The sequence below is a fragment of the Heterobasidion irregulare genome, assembly GCF_000320585.1.
Source record: "Heterobasidion irregulare TC 32-1 unplaced genomic scaffold scaffold_02, whole genome shotgun sequence".
NCBI lineage: Eukaryota > Fungi > Basidiomycota > Agaricomycetes > Russulales > Bondarzewiaceae > Heterobasidion > Heterobasidion irregulare.
In genome coordinates, this window is record NW_009258198.1 from 422,026 (window position 1) to 437,576 (window position 15,551).

The 15,551-nt window shown below is 48.3% G+C and overlaps 7 protein-coding genes across 7 annotated transcripts; 5 read left to right on the forward strand and 2 right to left on the reverse strand.

Annotated features, from left to right (window-relative positions):
- Positions 1–381: 381 nt before the first annotated feature.
- Positions 382–1,416, forward strand: HETIRDRAFT_146089 (equilibrative nucleoside transporter protein; the record flags this gene model as incomplete). The annotated part of the gene is made up of 3 exons (XM_009543731.1): positions 382–825; positions 879–957; positions 1,017–1,416. Coding segments are annotated over exons 1-3 (639 nt in total), but the record flags the coding sequence as incomplete, so codon positions are not given.
- Positions 1,417–3,914: 2,498 nt separating this feature from the next.
- HETIRDRAFT_310180 (uncharacterized protein) lies at positions 3,915–4,253 on the forward strand (the record flags this gene model as incomplete). Its single annotated transcript, XM_009543732.1, has 1 exon — positions 3,915–4,253. One exon carries the CDS (start codon positions 3,915–3,917, stop codon positions 4,251–4,253), a length of 339 nt encoding a protein of 112 aa, XP_009542027.1.
- A 221-nt stretch (positions 4,254–4,474) lies between these two features.
- Positions 4,475–4,639, forward strand: HETIRDRAFT_310139 (uncharacterized protein; the record flags this gene model as incomplete). The annotated part of the gene is made up of 1 exon (XM_009543733.1): positions 4,475–4,639. A coding segment is annotated over one exon (165 nt), but the record flags the coding sequence as incomplete, so codon positions are not given.
- A 298-nt stretch (positions 4,640–4,937) lies between these two features.
- On the reverse strand, positions 4,938–6,308 carry HETIRDRAFT_146087 (uncharacterized protein). Its single transcript, XM_009543734.1, has 3 exons — positions 6,072–6,308; positions 5,905–5,968; positions 4,938–5,843 (listed from the first exon to the last, which is right to left on the reverse strand). The coding sequence occupies exons 1-3, from the start codon at positions 6,141–6,143 to the stop codon at positions 5,206–5,208; spliced, it is 774 nt and encodes a 257-aa protein (XP_009542029.1). The 5' UTR covers positions 6,144–6,308; the 3' UTR covers positions 4,938–5,205.
- A 1,393-nt stretch (positions 6,309–7,701) lies between these two features.
- HETIRDRAFT_122733 (aminophospholipid-transporting P-type ATPase) lies at positions 7,702–12,759 on the forward strand (the record flags this gene model as incomplete). Its single annotated transcript, XM_009543735.1, has 32 exons — positions 7,702–7,989; positions 8,046–8,132; positions 8,187–8,393; positions 8,452–8,607; positions 8,662–8,704; positions 8,766–8,798; positions 8,852–8,912; positions 8,970–9,140; positions 9,193–9,266; positions 9,312–9,316; positions 9,381–9,434; positions 9,485–9,529; positions 9,582–9,851; positions 9,906–10,055; positions 10,110–10,332; positions 10,388–10,570; positions 10,622–10,681; positions 10,747–10,783; positions 10,834–10,873; positions 10,926–10,998; positions 11,057–11,080; positions 11,137–11,188; positions 11,267–11,313; positions 11,370–11,423; positions 11,479–11,504; positions 11,563–11,629; positions 11,697–11,946; positions 12,006–12,082; positions 12,140–12,238; positions 12,296–12,330; positions 12,393–12,669; positions 12,719–12,759. The coding sequence occupies 32 exons, from the start codon at positions 7,702–7,704 to the stop codon at positions 12,757–12,759; spliced, it is 3,309 nt and encodes a 1,102-aa protein (XP_009542030.1).
- A 246-nt stretch (positions 12,760–13,005) lies between these two features.
- HETIRDRAFT_308980 (uncharacterized protein) lies at positions 13,006–13,841 on the reverse strand (the record flags this gene model as incomplete). Its single annotated transcript, XM_009543736.1, has 2 exons — positions 13,006–13,566; positions 13,647–13,841. The coding sequence occupies 2 exons, from the start codon at positions 13,839–13,841 to the stop codon at positions 13,006–13,008; spliced, it is 756 nt and encodes a 251-aa protein (XP_009542031.1).
- Positions 13,842–14,815: 974 nt separating this feature from the next.
- CerPla1 (Cerato-platanin) lies at positions 14,816–15,547 on the forward strand. The gene is made up of 2 exons (XM_009543737.1): positions 14,816–15,312; positions 15,378–15,547. Exon 1 carries the CDS (start codon positions 14,895–14,897, stop codon positions 15,309–15,311), a length of 417 nt encoding a protein of 138 aa, XP_009542032.1. The 5' UTR covers positions 14,816–14,894; the 3' UTR covers position 15,312; positions 15,378–15,547.
- The last annotated feature ends 4 nt before the right edge of the window (positions 15,548–15,551 follow it).

Consider the following 15,551-nt stretch of genomic DNA (forward strand, 5'->3'; position numbering starts at 1 on the left):
AAGTTTATATCGATATCATGTGGGCAGCTGTTACCCGTAGCACTTGCATGGGTTCTGGGATGAGGATGGCTCGAATCTTGGTCTTCGATTCGGTGTTCATTCCTGCATTCTCACAGTTCACGTGAGCATGCCGCCGCATCGCCGCATTTGTCGATCTCGTCATTGTGTTTACACTTTTCCATCTGATTCAACCTCACATAGGGAACTTTTGGACAGTTCTCGGACGCATTGCCAGTTTGTGTACCACATTGGATCCCAATGGGGTCTGCCGGCACGAGGTTAATTGCTATAAACAGATAAGTATAACACGGATCAATATACTCTCATTCAAGGCCCCAGAATAAGCGACGTTGACTGCTTGGCCGTATCATACGGTGTTGCGTGAAGTTGTCCTCAACGTCAACAATACCAGGCCGTTTAACCTTGCAATGTGTAACGCTCAATAAGGATCCACGGCGCCGATGCGCTCCGTATACTCCGTAGGCTGTGATCTTTGATGACCTCCGAGGGCCGAGGGCGCTCTCAATACATATGAGGTCAGCGCTCAGGAGGTCCTCAATCAATCCCCCTCTCCTCCATTCGCACAAACTCTCGTGAGTTCCATCTCTCAGCCGACCACCTGCTCCACTTCTTTTCTAGGCGTCTATTCTCAGCCTCTGGAGCCATGTCTTTCGCGCACGCGGGCAAGAGCGCGCTCCGTGCCGCGAAGAATATTACGCACGGGTATTCGGACACAGAGTCGAAGGCCCGAGCGGCGACGAGTAATGAGTCGATGCCACCGAGTGGCCAGCAGATGCACGAGCTGTCCGTGTTATCGTACAATCAGTGGGTCATCCCTTTGTCTGGCCCGATCAGCAACCGACCATCGAGGTCTGCAGACAGGATTTTGTAGAGATAATGGAGATTCTGGATAAGCGCTTGAATGACAAGGGAAAATACTGGCGGCACGTATACAAGGTAAGTCACCGTGTTCTCGCTCGTGCACAGAAAATGAACTTCATCACGAAATATCTTAGTCGCTGGTCGTTGTAGACTATCTCTTGCACAGCGGCTCCCCAGCCGTCATATCATATTTCCGCAGCAACATCTACATTATCAAGACGCTCACAGAGTTCCAGTACGTTGATGACACTGGTCGGGACGTCGGCGGGAATATTCGCGCTCGCGCTCGCGATATCACCCGATTACTCAATGACAAGACACGGCTGGCGAGTGAGCGGCGGAACCGACAGCAGATGCATGATCGCATGTTGGGAAGGAGCAGTCACGAAACCTCAGGAGAGAGAAGTAGCCGAGATGGCCCTGAGAGCAGGGAAGCTAGGAGAGGTGACGGGGCTGACGACGAGGACCTGCAGCGGGCATTGGAAGCGAGTCAAAGAAACGAGCGGGGTATGACAAATGAAGAGAGGGATTTGGCGCGCGCTTTGCAACTGAGTCGCGAGGAGGAAGAGGAGAGGAAGCGAAGGGAGATGGAGAAGAGCACGCAGGATGCCCTCTTCGACGACAACCAACAAATGTGCGTTTCCATTGTCAGTGGCCTGATATCTGTAGCTCTGATATTGGTATTTAGAAACCTTGTGGACACATCTGTCCCTGCAGCACCTTACGTTCAGCCCCAATTCACTCAGCTGCAGCCACAGTACACCCAGTTCCAGCCTCAATATCCTCAATACTCGTTACAGCCGCAGTTCACTCAACCTCAACCACAGTATACAATGCAACCTCAGTACACGGCGTACGACCCCTACGCTCAACAACAACAGTACGATGTCATGACGCAAGTATGTTTAGTCACTCACATCGTCGATCATTTGCTCAACCATGCTTTATCATCTGAATATCCTTGCAAGCAGCAGCAGCAGTACCATATGTCGATGCAAGCTAGTCAGCCGCAGCAGCTCGTCCGGCAGGCAACGGCTTACAAGTCAGTACAGACCCATTTGGTCTCTGATTTCCCCGTGAAGCGATACTGAATGAAACTCGTGATATCTAGATCTAACAATCCTTTCGCACACCCATCATCTGTCCTCTCGTCGCCCAGTCCGACATCGTTCTCGAACGCGACTGCTACATCTACGCCTGCCTTGACGTACCGCGCCTCCACTGCCTCGTCCGACGCTTCATCTCGTCCTCCCGCAACGCCGGATGCATCTGCATTGAGCGTCCGGAGCGAGAACGCCCGTCTCGCTCAGCTATTTGCCGGGCGAACGGGGAACGAAGACGGCGTCGATACGTTTGGAAATACTGGCGTTCTCCGGTAAGTACATTTTCTTCGCTTCATCGTAACAATGATTGACATGCTGGCCTCGGACCTCTCCTCCTACAGATACAGCGATAGGACGTATGGGCAGTTAAGTGCGCAGAAGACTGGCCAAATTCACGCGAGCCCGAGTTTGAGTCCATCCCTCTTTCCCTAATATCCACACCTCTTGCCTACTGTCATTGAGCAAGTTTACGCTCTCTGTATTGTTGTATGTACCACTGTATGTTGTGTGTACTATTTGGGTGTACCATCATTATTCCTCTGAAGCCTCGATTTCTCGATCTAGCCCCCTTTCCGCCATATGCATTGTATCTGTTGTATTGTGCTTCCCACTCCCCATAATCTACAGGTCTTCTGTTGAAGGATGCTGAGTTGTGTGCTACCTGGTGCTGCTTCTGGCCCTATAATTGCAGGTAGCTACCAGGGCAGACTAGGGCTTCTCTAAGGTCAAGACGAGAAATATCATCGAGGAACATCGACACAAGCCGCAGAGCAGCCCAACCGACCGGTAGGGTGATATTAGAAATTTACAGAGCGAAAATTCAAACCGAACGGACAACTCAACACCGTAGGTGCGGAGCTCCTGTCACTGCGGGCAAAGTTCCATGATTAATAGTAACCAAGACTTCCTTGTACAAGTCCAAAGACACGTAATAGTCTTTATTTGTTGGGCCATCATGATTAGCCCAGAGAATCCTTCTTAGTGCATTCTAGTGCATGTGATAAGCCTAGTGGCTTTACAGATATATTCTGAGCACACTTCATGCAAAAACTAGAGCGCATATTCCCTTTTTACTTAAAATTTATCCATGAATCTAATACTGATTCTTTTGGGCAAGAAATCACTAGGTAACCATTCTGGGATTACCAATCCTATAGAACTTTGCCCACAGTGTGCAAAAGCCCGATAGCACCTACTGCCAACCACAACAAATTATACAGCAGTATACAAGGACCCCCAATAATCATGCAAAATATATGATATTCTTAAGGTAGTTAGATGGTGCTTAGTGCTGAGCTTTGAAATTTCATAGTAGTTTTAGGGTCTTAATTGTTGGAATCCTTATACTAAGTAATAAGAAAGCTAAGTGTATATTTTAAGCTAAGAGTCTGACAAAAGTATCAAGGTAATAAATAAAAGAGAGTGAGTATAACTAATATAGTGTGCACCTATATCCATACATCAATTGGGGTTACTATATCAATATGTATTGCCTTTCAACACTTCTCTTTAATATATATATAGCTCCTCCTTAAGGCCTAGAGGGTGTCTCCTTATTGTAATAATAAGCATGGGTCTACTCTAGGCACTAATACCCTACTTTTGGCAGCTTTTCAGTACTCTTTAACCATTTGGCACACCTAGGTCTGATCAACCCCGACCCGCCTAGAGCTCTCAATTATTTATTAGGTGCCAACTTTGCATTTAGACCTTTATACAGATATTTGGAGTAGTTTATAGTCATTCTATGGATCTATCAGCATTCCTAGCATTTGGGGCTGCTTGCAGACTGTTATAGCTGATCACTGATTGGTTTAGTATGCTAATGAGCATTCACCTACTCTGAGGTCTGAGGGAGGTATTTAGGAAGCTTTGGAGAGAGACCAAACAGCTCTAGACAAGTACTAAAGATGCTAACTCATACTAATCATGGTTAGTCCCTACCCAAACAACTGCAAGCCACTAAATAATGTTTGGCAGTACTTGGGCCAGTTTGTACATACGTTATGTACTTACCATGACTGCACAGGAGTCATCAAAGGAGCCTTACAATGTCCTATTATGGGATTGGGATCAGACAGCCCATTTGGCCAATGTTATCCATATCCAGTCAGTCCTTATTGCTTATTGTCCCAACTTCCACATGTTCAGTTAAATGCAATCTTGCACCACTGCTTGGCCATCCAAGCGATATGTTTACCATTTCTTCCTTTTTATTGGCTCTCTAGTGCCTGTTCTTACTACCTATGCTCAGATGATAGATTCTGAATATTTGGGATTTCACCATTACTAATAGACTTTTATCTTATCACCTTTGGAACCTATATGAACATTTCCCCTATCATATTCAAAAGTGCCATTGTGGCAGCTCGGCAATTGCCATTCAGACACTTTTCACAGGCACGAGTACAACAGGCCTTCAAATCCTGAGGGACAATGACCTCTACCTCTTACCATTGAGATACCACTTCTATTAGAAAAAACTCATATACCTGGGATATGTCATTTCCCATGGACACCTAGAAATGGACCCTGTCAAGGTAGAAGGAATCACAAAATGGCCAGTACCCACTTGTATCAAGGAAGTACAATCCTTCCTTGGATTTTGTAATTTGTATCACAGGTTCATTCAAGATTACTCAAAAGTAGCATGACCACTATTCGAGTTAACACAAAAGGTCATTCGAATAATTTGTACAAGAGGGAAACTTGAAGCTTTGGTATCATGTGGTTACAATAGCAGTCTCTTATATATGATGTTAGCAATTGTCTGCTATTTGTTATGAAAGGAAAGTAAGAGTAAGTTATCTTAGCATACATGGACACAGGAAAGAGCTGTGTATTGCTGACCAGGGTTCGATGACTGACATTGAGGCCGATGAAGGTGATTGCAGCCAAAGGGCATCATACCAAGTGCTCACCGCTCAGAGTTTGAGACACGCCTGCTTTAATAGTTTCCAACATCTTTGAAACTATATAGGTCAACACGAGGCGATATCGACATACACGATGGGAGGCAAGTCAAAAAAAAGAAATTCAAAGTACAGCGATTGTCAAAATAATTCGTGATACTGCCGACAGTGACAATCCGGAGGAAATGAATACATACACGGGAAGAATACACAGTCGCCCGAGTAGCGAACCTCATACATAATCGTGAAGTCATGAGCTTGGCGTCAGAGTACTTAGGTCCAATAATCCCCATTTTCAATAACCCACCTCAAACGTTCTCCCTAAACTTGGTACCTCCAGCAAGGGTCGATACTTGCTGCACTGAGTCCGACGAGGGCCCGCGCTCTTCCCTACCTGGGGTTTTACGTGTAGGGAAATATGACGTCGCACGTCCATCGTACGGCTCGAAGGCCGAAGGTGCTGGGCCAGACGGGGCCTGCACATGAATGACTGGAGTCTCCGAGAATGGATCTTCGTACGGCATTTCCAATGGTGAAGCTGCCAGCCCATCGTCCCCCTTACCCACACCAGCGGGATGAATGAACTCTGCGGTCCGACCTGCCTGTGCCGCATTCACAGAGACCATCTCTCTGCGCTCCCCCGTCAAAGCAGATTCATCACCACTGTCCCACTCATCTCCAGCCGCCTGAAGCCATCCAGAACGCGTGCGTCGACCGCTTTTGAACATGTTCCCCAGTTTCTCCTTGACAGAACCAAATCCTTCCGAGGATTCTGGATCGTGCAACCCGATGGGAAGGGGATGGGATGCGCCGGGACGACGGATAGAGTATTTACGTCTTCTTTCACGTTCGTGAGATGTGGGTTCATGATACCGCAGGAGCAAAAAGATCGCAGCACATGCGAGGATGAAGATGAGCGAGAGTGCGACAACCAGGCCGATGAAAGCTACATCCACCGTTTCAGTCGTTCAGTGCCCAAGTCATTAGCACAGCATATAAAACCTCACCTCCTTCAGAACCATTAATCTTTGGGACGTTACTCCTGTTGTGAGTTTGGATGGCTGGGGTGCTCTGAAACGATCGGATGTCGCGTGACATTAGACACAGGGGTTTGTACATTCCCGTACGACGTGAGACGCTAGAAGACTTGGATAACGGTAAAGGTCTTTCTCACCTCAGCCGTTGTGGAACCTAAAGGTGCATCCTGTCGAACATGAAAGATGCCACGCCTCGAAACGGAGCCCATCTCTATATGTCGCTGTAAGAGTCTGAGCCTGCAGATTGAAAGCCAAAAAAATGGTAAAAAATGTGTCTTGTCAGATAGAAACACAGATCAGGTCGTAGCTTCCGTATGGATATAAACGGCCTCGAGGTATGCAGAAAGGAAAGCAAAGGGTCCTTGAACATGCATGGGGTGGAGTACGAGTGCTTACAAGTCGGAGTCCTAATCTGGTCACTGCACCTTCGGCTTCGCCCGGAGCTATGACGCCACCACCAGGCTCTGCGACTGAACAGACCTAGCCTTGGACGACTCGGAATACCGTTGTTACTGGCCTTCGATTAGCTTTGCCGGTAAGCAGCTGAGCTCTTTTGAGATCGCGAAAGGATCAACAACTCTCTATGAATATGTGATACCTGAATCCCATTATAGCCAGCATTTGTTTTGTTCAGATGTTGCGTTGCAATGTGGGGCAGTGGCACCTAGTACGTCTGCGACAGGTGGCAATGGTTGATTCGCTGCCCTTGCAATGCAAAACACATTGTTGCATTCACAGACAAATAGGATGTATGAAAAATACACAGCCATGGTATTTCTATCCTCAACGTAAATTATTCAGTCTCTGGGGACTTACTTCGATCGACTTCGGTTCTCACAGAGTCTAGGTGTTTATGTTGAATTTCAGCATAGCCTCGCGGCTGAATGGACTCTAATAATAGGACGAGGTCTGGCCATATGTCCAGAAGATGTCTCTAGCAGTCGTCATTATATCGTTGCGTACCTCGTTGTAAATTTCATGGCCGCCCCTGACTAGATATCTAGAAATCTTCAATCCCACCACCTTCGGCCCTGCCACGCACGAAGCCCGCTTCAGGCTGGTATCCTGGTGGTCTATCATTCACCAAGAAAATCCTGCTCGGTACCGAGTTGTCTAACCGAACTGCATTCTGACCGAGTCGAAGCACAGCTTCTGGGGAAGGCCAGTACGAAATGGAGATTAAGCACCACATTTTTCGGTTATCTGTCCTCGAGGATGGTCGCCGCGTACCAGGATTTAAAATTGGAGGTAGTTTGGTCCAGGTTCCTGCCAGATGCATATGGTCACGAGACCTCCCCCTGGACGTTGCGGTCTTTTAGCTGTTTGTTCAACTCATGCGGGCTTATAGCCATTCGTTGGATACGAATCTGCCACAGTCTTCTACAATAGATCCAATCATATCGCGCACGAGGGCAGCGTATTAGTCCTACGTTCTGGAAGATAATGTTGCCTTCCGTCTGATAGGCGTCGTCGTCCATTCTTGAACTGCCCGCACCTTTTCCGTCTGTTTCACCTGCTCTTAAAACCAGAATAAAAAACGACTCAGGGGCCGCATTGCTCTTTCGCATTTCTCTGCTACTTAGCACCTCACCATCGTCCACTATGGATTCCCACTTTGCCGGCCTCGAGAAGGTTTCGGAGGGGCCCACTTCTTCTCTTCACTACGATCTCGAGAACGGGCTCTCAAGCAACGGCCCCGCTCATGTCGCCTTTCCCGAAGAGTCACCCATCGACGACGAAGGGAAGATCAGGCCCAAGGGCCCGGAGATGAGAAGACAGATGACCATCGAAGAGATCCAGCTAGCAGCTGCAGGGTACGAGCATCTTGATCAAGGAAAGGCAAAGTCAACCGCGAAAGAGCCTCAGCTTGACGAAGCAGATATACGGGAGCATCTATTGACACTTCAGGACGCCGTGGACAATTTAGATACCTCCTTCGATACCAAGGATCCATCTCAGTCGTATGGTCTCACTGCAGAAGAGGCAGCGGCACGCTTGAAAAGGGACGGCCCCAACGCACTCACTCCCCCCAAAAAGAAATCTGCGTTGCAAAAGGTATGCCTGCCATTATTAGAAGGCCCTTCCTCGTTGCTCATTCGATCCGACCCCAGTATTTCGATTGTTTGCGATCGATGTTCAATGTCATCCTAATTATAGCCGGCATCCTTGAATATATCCTTCTTGGTATCGACTACAAGGTAAGCATTTGTAGATCCTTCTCGATTAGTCTCCACTCATCACCGGCAACTCAGGCCAACTTTCCAAATACCTATCTTGGCGGCATCTTGATCGGCGCTGCGTTCCTCAACGCATTCATCGAGTTTTACCAGCTTCAAAAATCCGAAGCGATCCTTGCCTCGTTTCTTGCTCTTATACCCCCATCGTGTAGGGTCGTTCGTGGGGGGACGTTGACGTCCATCCCAGCTCAGAACCTTGTCAGAGGGGACATTGTCCTCATAGTGAGCCCACTCATGGAGTCCCTTGTTTATGAAATCTCATTAAGATTTTTTGCATCAGCGCGTTGGCGACAAGACGCCTGCAGACCTTTTACTCTTCGCCGCGACAGACTTGAAGGTGGATAATAGCAGCCTGACCGGAGAGTCAGAGCCACAAGAGCGAATGCCCAAAATCGATGGATCGTCATATCCCCGAGCGGCAGAGGCAGAGAACTTGGTCTGCGATCTTCGATATCTCACTATAGTCCTCAGTTCTCTGATCTAGCCACAGGTCTTTAATTCCACGCTTATCGTGAACGGTGAAGGGTGGGGAGGTTAGTAGCTCTTTAATTAAACGTTTCGAAGTAACGTTGATGATCATATCCCCTTACACAGTCGTCGTTCGTACTGGAGATCGCACCTTCATCGGTTAGATGACTGTTTCTCTTCGGTTCTGTCTCACTGACATTTGAATAATCTAGGCCAAATTGCTGCGCTCACCGGCGGTGAGACAGGCAACCAGAGCCCGTTGGCAGTGGAGATGTAAGTATCTTCCCTGTTCCCCGCCCGACATAAGCATCTGACTCTCCTTGTCTGCAGTGCAAGTTTCGTCATGATGGTGTCCACGATCGCCATTATATTCGCGGTCGTCTTCTTCATCGTCGGCATCACAACAGCCTACAAGGGCAAGGGAGCCCAAACCGTGACCTTCGCTGTGTCTATTCTCGTCGCTTTCGTACCTGAGGGGCTCCCCTCAGTGGTCACTCTGCTGTAATGCCTTCTCCCTTTCTCATTGCTTCTTATCGACTGACATATATCTCAGACTGTCGATCGCTGCGAAGAGGATGGCTGCACAAAACGTGCTTGTGAAAGACCTACAAGGTGTGGAAACACTGGGTAAGTCTGGCAAGCTTTGTATATGGTATAGTCGTTGACTAGCTCGTTCCTGGGACAGGATCCGTGAGTTTCAGGCATCATAGATTCAAAGTGCCCTACTAATGTCCTCCATAGCTGACGCTCCTGGCAACGGACAAAACTGGCACGCTTACAAGGAACCAGATGACAGTACGTGCTCAGTCTAGTTTTATCGCACTTTGTTGTCATGGATTATCTAGGTTACGAATCTATGGAACGGTGATAAAATGTTCTCAGCATTCCAAGTAAGTTCGACATCCCCTCCCTCGCATCTCATTGTTGATATATCATGTCTAGTCTGACAATGACGAACAAGACACGCCCAACTTTGCTCTCGATGCCCCCGGCATGAACGATATGGTTTCTATCGCAGCCTTGAACTCTCGTATCAAGTTCGACAGGACCGATGTGCCATTTACGAATCGTGAAGTTCTGGGAGATGCCACTGAAACAGGCCTCGCTCGTTTCGCTGGACGTTATCTTCCCGACTACGATGCATACCTTAAGAGCCATCGCAAGACCTTCGAAGTTCCTTTCAATTCTACGAATAAATGGGCGCTTGTAATTGTGAGGGAATCCTCTTATATTCGCGGATCAAATATTCACTCATCTTCTTGATAGGTCAATAAGCCTCATGATGTCGGCGATCTCACTCTGTACATTAAAGGAGCACCGGAACGTGTCCTGGGGAAATGTTCAACATACTTGAAGCAAGGGCAGATTCTCCCTATCGACGATGTCTTCGCACAGAATTACGAGACAGCATACAATGTGAGTTCTGCAGCCTATTTGATCTAATATGATCTGATTGCTCGATCTATCAAGTATATGGCGTCCAGAGGTCACCGTGTCATTGGTTGTGCTCAAGCTCTTTTGCCACGCGACAAGTACCCTGTCGACTATGTTTTCTCTAAGAACGAAGTGAATTACCCGACCTCTGACTACTGCTTTACGGGACTTGTCTCTCTTGAAGACCCACCGAAGCACGGCGTCAGAGAGGCTATTGGAACTCTTCGACTTGCGGGAATCAAGGTCATGATGGTTACAGGTCCGTACATATACTATATTTCCGAGCACCACTTCTCAAGTCCACTGGCACGTAGGCGATCATCCGAAGACAGCAGAGGCGATTGCACGCAAAATCAACTTGATTCTTGGAGATACGAAGGAGACGCTAAGCGCGAAGACTGGACGTCCGATCGAACAAATCTACGATGATGAAGTTGAAACTGTTGTAGTACACGGAGATGACATCGACAAGCTGGAAGGGTGGCAATGGGACTTGAGTGAGTAACACGCCGTAGCTGAGTTTGACCAGTGGTTGACGCATGATGCAGTCTTCAGCAAACAAGAGATCGTGTTTGCGCGGACCTCGCCGCAACACAAGTTAGAGATCGGTGCGTGATAACTCGGAATAGAAGCCAATGGAGTAATGAGAGCTCACGGTTTCTTGCTATTGCAGTCAAACGTGCACAAGCGTTAGGACATATCGTTGGAGTGTGCGTTCTTCGTTTCTCTGAGTCATAGTTGTTACTAACCAGCCTTCAAGTACTGGAGATGGTGTCAATGATTCTCCTGCTCTGAAAAAGGTCTGTTGTATATTTTGACGTTCTCAATTAATTGTTCATCATCGAATTCCAGGCCGATCTTGGCATTGCAATGAATATTTCCGGATCCGATGTCTCAAAGGAGGCAGCAAACATGATTCTTCTCGGTAAGGTTCTATGCCTTGATTCAAAGACCGTTGGATTCTGACATGATTTGATTTATAGACGACAATTTCGCCTCGACTGTCAGTGAGTAAACTAAAAATCACTAATTCCCTGTTTTGGGCTTGACATGGCAATATCAGAGGGCGTGCAAGAAGGGCGCCAAATATTTGTTAACTTGAAACGCTCCATTCAGTAAGCTTTTTTTTTTACTACTTGGTTGTTTGGATGCAGAGGTGTGTTATATCAGAACGCTAATTGGCCGTTTGACAGGTATACCATCTCGCACAGTACACCTGAAGTCGTGCCTCAACTTCTATGTAAGCTCTTCGTACCTTTCTTCGAAGCGAGTGAGTGTCTGAATATGCTGCAATAGATGTCGTCGTTCCTATTCCGTTGCCTTTATCAGCTATTCTCATTCTAGTGATTGGTACGCACCGTGAAATTTTTATCACATAAGTGGAGGCTAATGAGCATTCTGATAGACCTTGGATTCGAGTTGTTTGTTGCGGTAGGTTTGGCAACTCCAGGTTTGGGCATCTCTCCTAATAAGCTCTCTTGTTCTTCAGCTCTCTTTCGCTTGGGACAAGTCTGAATCAAAGGACGGCCTGATGCGCCTGAGCCCAAGAAAGCCAGGTCTGTACTCATAATTTTGAGACAAATAATCTTAATGGGTCATGATCTGATCCTTCATTTGCTTCAGTAAACGAGGCCTCAATCATGTCTTTGAAACGCAGGGCCCTCAAACGGAGCAAAACGCTTATACGTGACTCGGAAACTCAGCAAATCATTCTGCCAAGCCGCATAAGTGTCATATCTCAAAAATTGAAGGCGCCATTCACACGGGACTTCTGGGAGGAAAGACTGGAACAGACTGGCGGCGAGAATCTTGTCGACGGCAAATTGCTGAGTTACGCATACCTTGAGGCGGGGATGATTGAAATGCTCGGATCGTGAGTCTTGGAATGTGTCCATTTTTTACCTCTTGTCGTCTTACGTTGATATTGGGTAGTTTGGTCGCATACTTTGTTGTATTCTTCAAGAATGGTTTCTCTCCAAGCGACCTGAGGACAGCTCAACAGGCGGGAGGTGATTGAATTCCGGCTCATCGTTTTCATTCGTTCCTGACACGATTGGTCTTCGCAGTATATTTCACAAAATCTAGCCCCGATTTCGTCAATCACAGTGGGAGAATCTTGTCAAGTTCACAGCAAGTACGGGCCCTAGGCGAGGCTCAATCAATAGGTGACCCTTTCCCCGCATGATGCCTGCGTTAATAACTTAAACCATGCTCCTTTCCAGTATACCTCTCGATCTTCATCATGCAGTGCTTCAACGTAAATTCATCATCTACTCACCTAGCGTCCACGCATTTGTTTCTGAACCGCATTTCCTCTAGGTATTTGCGGTCAAGGCCAAATTCTCCCTGCCTTTTGGAAACTGGAACAAATACAACTTCTTCGGGATCTTTGCAGGCGCCTGTCTGGGTATCTTCATCGTCTACACGCCTCCCTTGCATGTGGTCTTCGGAGGCTCGTTCCACTTGTCGCCATTGTACTGGTTGATACCGGTTGCGTTTGGGTGTCTACTGCTGGTGTGGGCCAGCGTGCGGGTGTTGATTTTGAGGAAGTCGATCGAGCAGGCCAGGGTGAAGGATATCAAGGGCTTGATGATGTGTACGTCTCTGCCAAGTCATTCACGACCAGTGATTTATCATTCCTTTAGTCCCGACAATGCGGACGATGAGCATCCGCTCTAGGCATTGATTTGGAAGCGTTGGAAGGTACAAGGAACGGAGGATGTAGGATCTGTGTTGTTTTTCCCGGTACAAGAAACAAGTCCCATCTGTCTGTATAATTGACTTATTAGAAAGATACCACTTTCGCTCTTTTATCTGTCAGTTTGTTGCCAAGAAGATCAATGTAATGCATACGCACGCCTTTGAACATCGCAAAGCGAGCTGTTGTAATCATAACATCATTGCAAACTGTGAATTCGATAGTCCTTCTAAATCAAATTCTGAAGATGATAGATTGAGTGAACGAAGCATGAATTCGCTCGAGCGTTGACGCGAACAACAATAACGGCTCCTGCGATAAGGCAAACAGTCCTGAAATCACAGGGAAGGCGCAGGCAGCAGCAATAACACGCCTCGTTGTTTTGCCAAAGCTCCTCCATTTCTCCGTCGCATGAGGCTCCCACGTATTCCACATCAAATGCGTTCCCTCGCCCATATGGAAAGCTACACCGAGCGCAAGTCCGCTGTAGAGAACCCATGAGCGAAGAGGCCAAGCACTGAGCCCCGCCTTCACAAACTCGTAGTCTAGCTCTGCAGGTCCAATGGAACCGATTGGAGGTAGCGGAGAGGCTGGAGCTAGGCGGTGTGTGAGAAAGTGAATCGGAAGAAATAGAAGGGTCGTATAACCCGTGATTGTCAGAAGGCTCGAAGGAGGGCGGGGCGAATGCGGGGACAGAATACGCTTGAGAGTTGCGGTGAGGGGATGGAGTGTGAGAGGGAGAAGAACGAGGTAGGCTTCGCCGAAAGCGGTTTGGTAATATTCTCGCCCGAGGAGCTGTGAATATTCGGAGATAATGGATGATGATCAGATTTTCGGAATAATCAAAGGCAGTTCTTCGGTGGAAGACTGCGTACCATGACTTGAGAGGACAGCGACGAGCCTCCAACATTTGCGAGAACTGGAGCTGAAAGATGGATCAAAAGAAAGATGGATATGAACGGCGTCGATCCCTGTACAACGTTGGTCAAATGTGACAGAAGCGTTCCACGGATCGTCTGTCCTGGCCGAGGAGCGTCAGGCTGATTATCTGGTTTCGCAGGAGAGTCCATCTCCTTTACACTTTCTCCGAGCAGGTGAAGACCGCCGATCAGAGTTCTCTGGCGCAGAATTAGAGATATGAGAATCTTTCACCTGTAAGGAATCGCATGAGTTTTCTAGCTTCAACTCTGCCACTAAGTGGCTAAATCTTGGAAAGAGACGCACCTGAAGCTTGCATTACAGAATGGAGGAGTGTCAGAGCGAGACCCGCCGGGGACGTCGGTAAGCCCCATAGTTCGGCTAAACCCGGGCACGCTTCGCCACGACCGCACAAGCGCCCACAGGCCAACCACGTTTGCCTTCCAATTGTTCTACCTTCAAAGTCTAGAATGCGCTCCATATGGCCTTACCTCTTTGAACGAGCTCAGGGATACTCAAACGACTGACGCATGTCTTACGAAGCCCATTGCATCGCGTTCTTCACTCTAAGTTGTGTGGCCGAAAACGGAATATACCCCTGTATGTTGCCCCAGTCATCAAGCCGCCTTTCCATATGGTCTAGAGAATGAAACCATAACGGTGACAGTCCGATGGCACTCCAGTGCTCCAGCTTCAGTTTCTCATAGAGCTGACCTAGGTCGCTTTCATGGAGGCAAGCCTCGGCCTGATCATTGCAATGGAGCTTGCTTGGCGCGTTCGTCTCGACCATCCACGATGCGATGAGAGAGCTTCTCTGACGCAAATGTGCTCGTGCGTCAGACAGCCTTTTAAATAGCCCCACCTTCCATATGATCCGAACGCTGTTCACGGTCAGTTGATCCGCCTTCTTGATGACATTGCCTCATTCTGCTGCCTAGGCGCCTCCTGCAGGCAATGCAGCGGGCACTTACTCCGGTCATCGCCTGTCAAGTCCTCGGTCATGGGTTACTTCGTGCGCATGCTGGACGACGATTTCGGCGGTCTTCTGTGAACCGTCGGGGTACATTGACCGTACAAATACTCTATAAATGCCTCTTTTGCTGGCTGGGATCCTCAGTGTGCTCGCCTCAATCGGTCTGTGCTCTCATCTCTGTCGTCCTCCTATCTCTTTACGTCTGTCCACGACAACCCTCCGTCCACCGACAATGAAGTTCACGTTCGCCCTCGCATCCCTCGCCGTTCTCGCATCTACAGCGTTCGCCACTGACGTCCGCTACGACGAGACTTATGACAACGCCAACGAACCCCTCACGGACGTCGCCTGCTCCGATGGCACGAACGGCCTCATCAACAAGGGCTTCAGCACCCTCGGCTCTTTACCGTCTTTCCCGAACGTCGCTGCTGTCCAGGCGATTGCCGGGTGGAACTCACCTAGCTGTGGGACTTGCTGGGAGGTCACGTACAACGGCCGTAGCGTCCTTGTCACGGGGGTGGATCATGCCGGCGACGGAATCAACATGTCGTTGGAGGCGATGAATACCTTGACGAACAATCAGGGTGTGGCGTTGGGTACTGTGTCGGCGACAGTAACGCAGGTTGCGGCGTCCCAGTGTGGATTGTAGGGTCAGTTTGGTTCACTCACAGCTCGCTGTCTGAATCCTTCCTGACTATCTTCAATACCGTTTAAGATCATGCATGAAAATTAGGAAGATCGTTACGCTTTGGACTTTGGACTTTGGACTTTGGACGTGTCATTGGACTTTCGGGGACTTGTTATGGATGCTCTTTTATCAGCTTTCCCATCGTGCAGTGTGTGTTGCTCTTCGTCTAGCGAATGAATTGCTTTGTGTCTTCTTTCCTTC